At 34.5% G+C, this 7,673-nt stretch overlaps 1 protein-coding gene across 1 annotated transcript in view; it reads right to left on the bottom strand.

The window, feature by feature from the left end:
- Positions 1 to 7,673, bottom strand: part of LOC113240609 (titin-like) — a 102,095-nt gene that overhangs the window by 60,531 nt on the left and 33,891 nt on the right. The window contains 2 exon segments of the mRNA XM_026477949.1: positions 1 to 1,995; positions 3,008 to 3,068. The exon segment at positions 1 to 1,995 is cut by the window's left edge and continues 1,380 nt beyond it. Coding sequence (XP_026333734.1) covers positions 1 to 1,995; positions 3,008 to 3,068 — 2,056 coding nt within the window.

Genomic DNA, 7,673 nt, shown 5'->3' with positions numbered 1-7,673 from the left:
TTCGTTTGCCTTTTCGCCATGTTGTTTCTTCCGGCTGCTTTTCCTTTTCAGGAACCTCTTTCTTTGGAATAGGCTTAAGCACGACTTCTTCTTCAGGTTCTTCTTCTTTCGGGATTCGTTTGCCTTTTCGCAATGTTATTTCTTCTGGCTGCGTTTCTTCCTCAGGAACCTCTTTCCTTGGGATTGGCTTAAGCACAACTTCTTCTTTGGGTTCCTCTTGTTTCGGAATTCTTTTGACTTTCCGCCATGTTATTTCTTCCGGCTGCTTTTCCTCTTCAGGAACCTCTTTCTTTGGAATAGGCTTAAGCACGACTTCTTCCTTGGGTTCTTCTTCTTTCGGAATTCGCTTGCCTTTACGTAAGGTTATTTCTTCTGGCTGCTTCTCCTCTTCAAGTACCACTTTCTTTGGAACAGGTTTGAGCACAGCTTTTTCTTTAGAGTCTTCTTCTTTTGGAATTATTTTGCCTTTTCGCCATGTTATTTCTGTCGGTTTATCATCTTCGAGTGCTTTCTCTTTATTAATTGGTTTCGCTTGAGTGGTTTCACCTGCATCTTCTACTTCAGACAACTTTAAAATTACTGTGTCTTCCTCTCGTGTCATTGATTCTTCTATAACTACGGTTTGAATGGATTCTTTTCTTACCGGTCTTAAATTTACTTCTTCTAATTTATCTTGACTAACAACAGTCTTTTCTACTTTAGTCGGTCGCAATTTTACAACTTCTTGATTCCATGGCACTGGTTCTTTCTTTTCATCGATTACAAGTTTCGGTTTATCTTCTGTACGCTGTTTACGCCAATGGCGGCTCTCAGGTACATCATCTTTAACCGATTCGTCGATAGTTTCTCTTACATTGAGAATTGTTGAGTCAGCTGTTTCTTGCTTTGCTTCTATAAAAGATGGCTTTTCCTCTTTTCTCGGTTTTCTCCACTGTTTACTTTCCAACTTTTCATTTATTACAGCTTGGTCAAGTGTCTCGGTTTTTTCTACTTCTAATAATAAGCCGTCTTCAGTTACTGTTTTAGTGTCTAAAAATTTAGGTTTTTCTTGTGATCTAGGTTTTCGCCAGTGTTTTGTTTCTACTGAACTTTCTAATTCCTCTTTATTTTGGACTTCTAGTGTTGTAGTATCCTCAACATTCGATATTTTTTCGAGAAATTGAGGTTTGTCCTGTATCCTCGGTTTTCGCCATTGTTTAGTCTCGACTTCTTCAGTTTTTATGTAATCTTTTGTAGGTGTTATATTTTCTAGATCTTCTTGACTATCAATTGTAATTATGTTCGAATCCTGTGTATCAATTGTCTGATGAATAGATTTAGATACTTCATCTGGCTGCCTTTTCCAATGTTTTAAATTTACTTCTTCTAACTTTTCATGACTGATCATCGTCTTTTCTACTTTAGTTGGTCGTAATTTCACAACTTCTTGATTCCAAGGCATAGGCTCTTTCTTTTCTTCGATAACTAGCTTCTGCTTCTCTTGTATACGCTGTTTACGCAAAGTACTGGTCTCAAGTGATTCATCTTTAATTGATTCATCGGTAGTTGGCATTACCTGTAGAATTGTGGAATCTTCAGTATCTTTTTTGACTTCTTTTCTCGATTTCCTCCAATGTTGATTTTCCAATTTGATGTCATCTATTAGCTTTTGCTCCACATTTTCACTAATATCTAGTGTGAGTAAATTTGAGTCCTCTGTAGTCATTATCTGCATAGCAGATTTAGGAGTTTGTTCTCGTTGCTTTCTCCAGTGTCTAGCTTCAATTTTTTCTTCTGTATTTGTTGGTACTACTGTTTGGGTTTTTTGGCGCCATGGCACTGTTTGGCTTATTTTTTTGGTTTCTATATCTTGTACGTTTTCCAATTGTAAGATGTTTGATTCCTCTGTTGATTGATATAACGCAGTAGTGGTACTTAATACTCCTCTTTCAGTGTCGATAATTTTGCTACCTGTTTTGCCCTCGAATGTTTTTCGGGAAATCGTTTTCTGGGATTCTGTAAATTAAAACAAACATTTACATGTAACTATTAACCACCGCAAGTCCTAAGTGTAATTATAAAAAGTTTGAGGAAATTGGGTATCATGGTAAAAGGTTAAAATTAGACTGACTTTTTAGTTGACGGCTATTTTTAATAACATCTCAAAATCAAATATTATGCTGGATTGCCACGAGAGATTTTATTATTTATAGCTTAGTCTTTTCAATACACAATGAATTAATTGTTTTTTCATATTAGAATCATAATCGGTTACATGTGCAATAACTTCTTAATTTGTTTAAGTGGTAGGTACTCACCCTGTGTCAAGGTCACGTTACACATGCCGTAGGCTGTTAGTGGAGGCTATTAGTGTAGCTTTCCAATATTCTAAACTACAAAATCATGAATAATCAACAAATAATTAATTTTCACTATGTGTAAATCGCTTGCATTCGTACGTATACCTACAGTCATGTATGCTAGCGTGGTTACTTTGGCAAATAATTTTAGTTAGGTGCTCGCCAGCGGGGTGAGAATATGCGATTATGTTCATCTTATAGTAGTTTGTGTGGAAACAGCTGTCACCCCACGCGTATATACTATGTATATGACATGAATATAAAATAACTGTTAAGTAATCATTTCAAAGCATAAACTACGTATAACAGAATATGCACGAAAACTTTATACATAATATGAGTAAAAAAAGATTAATACTAGACGTCTTTTTATTTGATCTACTCACAATTACTTTAAATACCACAGTCAAGTAATTATATCGGTAATGTACTGAATGTGTAATATATTATAAATAATTGACTATACCTAATAATTATTTTATAATGTGACTAAGTCTTGCATTAGTGGATAAAAGTCTGATTTATATACGGAAATCATTGTCACTTTGTTCTGTTTTAAATGCTCGCTAGGACACATGTTACATAAGCTTTGTATAATTGGCTCACCCTATTTTACCTCTTTTGTCAGATTAATCTGTCAAGTGCTCTAAGGGGAAGCTGAATAGTACGCCCATCGAGGACATCTCGATAAGTACGTCCACCCATTTGTGCCGGCACCACGCCACTGATCTTGGGGTCAAACGTTGACAGACGTCATATTAACTTAAGCGAACCCCACACGACGCCGCGCACTTATATTTTGTATGAGTTTGTATGAGACCGCAGTTGGCACCACACACATGACACCGTGATGTCGCGCACCGACATGGATCACAAATAGCGCTGTGCATTACACAGCGCTATTTGTGATATAACTAAATGACGTATACGGTTGACACAGTTTAAATTGTGACCAAGTAAGGATTCATTATAAATGTTAGGGTGTATGGCCCCGCGGAGTTCGCCAAAGACGACTGCGTTTGTTATATGAAGAAAAAAGGTAGTAAAGAACAGAACGAAACTAACCTATTACAATCTTAGTTACTTACCTACCAAAGAATATAACAATTTAAAGTAGATATAAATCTACATATCAATAGAATTTTCTGCAACTTTAGAAATTCAAACCAACAAAGGGATTTGATCGATTTGTACAGGGATCCAAAGTTTGCAAACTTATTCGTAATTAAAATAAAGCTTTTAAGAAATGTTGTTATGCGGTAAATAAATCATTGACTTTCCTATTATTAACTTAAACTAATCCCTATTGTATCTAATTTGGACCACCATATTATTTTTGCGCCTAATTTTAAGTTTATAAGTTTTTCTTACTTATAATGACAGACCACAGACGGTGTAAGATTAATAATGGAGCGGAAGAGGAATTTGCTTTATACTGCAATTATATAATAATAAAGGATCTCCAAACCGCATGCGGGCTGATATTTTCTTATCAACTTTACATTTTACTGCTTGCCAGTTCTTTTATGAAAATCATTTAGCCCCGGGAAATTAATTAATTTTCAAGTCTAAATTGCCTGTATTTGTCTTTTTCGAGCAAACCAATTTTTCGGACACTACAAATCCCATGGTCACATTCCAGTATTTCCTCTGATAAAAAATCCTACGCAAGTAAGTAAGTACTACTTATTATTACTTAATAGGTTTTATTTTATTTCTAATTTCCTTTTAACTAATTTAATTTAGTAAAAATTCATATTGTTATAATTGCAGGACGTATGTAGCGTAAATTGGATTGTTCTTGGGTAAATTAAAAATAAGGTATTTCAACTAATAACTTTTGTTCAGAATAGGTTTGCATTAATATTAGTCGTAATTGATGAATAGTTTTGCCGTCTCAGTCAGTGACCATGGGCATGTGAAGTGCCCAAAACGTTAGTTTGTTTTAAAAAAAAAACAAACGTGAATTGGATCGGTTTCATTTCCAATATATATCGCGTCAGCCAGTACTCGATATTTTACACTACTTATGATTCCACATAATTTTTAAGGTGACGTATAAATGAAACAAACCTTGTACTCGTTTCAACATCATTAAAAATATCCTTAGAGACGGTTCAGATATTTGGTCAACACCTTAAATATTTGTCTTTGGCCCTTACATGTCTAAGGTAGTGAAACCGATGATGGACAGTGCATCAGGCAACAGGAAACGCGAATTACATTTTTTAACTTTTAAAATTTTATAATTTCTCATCAAAATGGAAGACGTCAGTTAAATTTTGACAGTTAGCGTCCATCTTTATTCGCCAATATCACGGTGCGAATTATGACGGTGATAACAAATAAAAAAAAAAAGGTATTCTTATAAGGTCCGCGCGTCAGGTACGTTGTTTATAATCATATTGGAATGTGGTATTTAAGAGTGTGGTGATTTCTGTAGTTGTTTTGTTTTGGTATTATTTTAAGCGTCTAAACAAAACATAACTGTAAATGAATAACAAAACGTATATTGGAAAATTTGAAGTGTTTATTACAGGATCATTTAACTGTTTACCCAGTCATGGTCATTTTTGTCCATAATTGGATTTTATCATTAAAGACCTTTAAGAACTTGTATTTGCCGTCTTTATCAAGCCAGACTTTTAATTTAGTTTATAGCTTGTTACATTATTTTAAACAGTGTCCGTCTCTGGTCGTCCATTACAGTATTTGATTTTTTTAGACATGGCACTGAAGCCAATGACCACCCTTTATTACAAATGGGTCATATAAAACATCACACCATTCGTTTAGAAATAAGTTTAAGTACCATACAAGATCTCTTTTTTTGGTTTGAATTTGTTAATACAGCTAAATAGTTGATCGTTCATGTTTAGGTATCCATGATTGGAAACGTCCACAATTGGAAATTGGGCTATCCATATTAAGGAAACTCAAACAGGGTCTACTTTTTCTTGAATAACAATATTTTCTTTTCTAATTGATCTGATTAAACAACTTTCAATCATTATTTGAAGACTTTTTAATCAGTTAAACCTTTCCTCGAGTCCCACAGGATAACTCATACATAATTAAAAGAGTAATCAAAAAATAAATCCTTAAACCGTCTATAATTGGCTCCACTACCTTAGTTATAGATATCAGCTTTCGTTTTTAATCAATGATGAACATTTTTCATAGTTTTCTTATTTATTTATGGCTCGGTACACGGATCCGTAAAGCACGGCAGGTCTTCAAGGTCTTTTGCAGAGATTTAGCGGATTTTGATTCACATGCGTATTCATAATACAGAGTTGGTGCTTACAGACATGTCGCCAAACGAATTCGGCAAGCGAATAGACAGCGGACACAGCTGACAATACACACAAATATTTCATAATTTATACCTTTCTTATTACAAAAACCGACCTCAAAAATCTTGTTTCATTTTCATTGGAATTACATCTATATGTGTCAAGTTTTATTGAAATCGATTAACGGACAGTGGGTAAAATTCGTTGAACCGGATTCATCCCCTATTTGCCATCCACATTTGAATTACCACTGCGAAGGTACCATCCTTTGTAACAAAAAAGAATCATCAGAATCGATTCACAAATGTTGGAGAAATTGTGTAACATCCACAAATAATACAGACGAAATGAGGACCTGCTCCTTTTTAAATCCGATTAAAAATATTTCTGTTTGTTATGCATACCAAATATGCGTCTCCACGCTAAACGCTATTAATTTATTTCTATGATAGGTAACACAATAGTGTATCCTTAAACAAACATAGTAATTATAGCCTCAATTCACTGTATTTCTGATCTGTAATGAAATCGTGCTCCGTACGAGTATGTAGGTATATTATTGTCCATCTCCATGGTAACTGTCGCAACACTTTTCAAGACTATGCTATGCAGGGTTTTAAGTTTTAACGCGTATGTATACCTCGTGTCGATATCGTTCTATCAATAAGTTATATTTTTAACTGGCTTAAAAAAGGAAGAGGTTCCCAATTCGATTGTATTTTTTTGTGTATGTTACGCGATTTTGATGATTCTTTTTTTATTGGAAAGGGGATACTTTAGGAGTGGTCCCATTCAAATTTGAAGAAAATATTCCATCACTAAGGGTGGCAAATTAGGGATGAAGCCGGGTTATTGAATTTCACTCACTTCTCGTAAACTTGACACTAGATGTTATTCCAATGAAATGTTAAGGTAACCTTTGGCAGATCTGATGATGGAAATGATATAAAGATGAGAGAAACTCCTCAACAGCGTACAGCAGCCACCTTGTGTTTGGGCTCATACGATTCATTTCGACGAGGTCTTCGGGTTTCAGTTATAGTTGAGGAGACCGCGGTAAAAAACACATCGAAAGTGGGTACGTAACCTTTTGAGGTCGGCTTTTTTTTAAATAAAAATCGTATCATTATTTTAAAGCCGAGTAGGATATATATGTATTTCTAGTTACGATAAAAATTTTGGTACTGCTGTAAGTGAGGTAAGGGAAGCTATGCTCCATTATGTATTGAGTGCGAATCGAAAACATTGACCGTAGACTTTATTTTTAAATCGTCTTCAAAAAAGGAAGTTCTCCAATTGAGAACTTCCTTTTTTGAAGGCTGTTTTTTTTGTTTGCCTCTTACGCGACTACTTTCTTCCGTCTACATCTTTGAACCGATTTTGATGATTATTTTTTTGTTGGAACCCTCTTTCCATCTCAGTATTGGTCCCATTAAAATTTGAAGAAAACATTCCACCTCTAACTAGGGCATGAATCCAGATTCGAGTAATTTCCGGTGACTGATTTCAATAAAATTTGGCAAATAGATGTAATTCCACGAACTTTTCAGGTTGTTTTTTTTTATGAAAAAGTTATAATTATTTATTGAATAAAATGTCATTTAAATTCCTGCACTTCGTCCACCATGCAGATTATTGTTCAAATTTTATCTAGATTCTTATATGTCATACTAGGGTTGTAAGTCTGGGAGTTGCTCGAAACACGCGTCATTAGAAAAGGGCGTGTTTTCGGGGATAAAAACAACTAAGTATGTACTACGAACATCCGTGCGCCATACTGTTAAGTAAGTTATTTATTTGTGCGGTTTATAGTGTCCACATACCACCTATGTTCTGTGACCAACTGATTCATAACAAATACCACTACAATTGTTTTTAATAGGGGTTAAAGTATGAAATTGCCGTTTTATTGCAATAGATTCTTTGAATTTTCATAGAATCTTCATGATTTGAGGTTTTCGAATGAAACTTTTTTCAAATGGTTTCTGTGATTTTTTTTTTAAATTTGAAACATTTGAATATCGACTTTCAATTGTTT

This window comes from Hyposmocoma kahamanoa, unplaced genomic scaffold (assembly GCF_003589595.1).
Source record: "Hyposmocoma kahamanoa isolate Upper Pololo Valley unplaced genomic scaffold, ASM358959v1 100021, whole genome shotgun sequence".
Taxonomy (NCBI): Eukaryota; Metazoa; Arthropoda; class Insecta; order Lepidoptera; family Cosmopterigidae; genus Hyposmocoma; species Hyposmocoma kahamanoa.
Note: the sequence above shows the minus strand (reverse complement) of the source record. Positions and strands in the feature narration are given on the sequence as shown.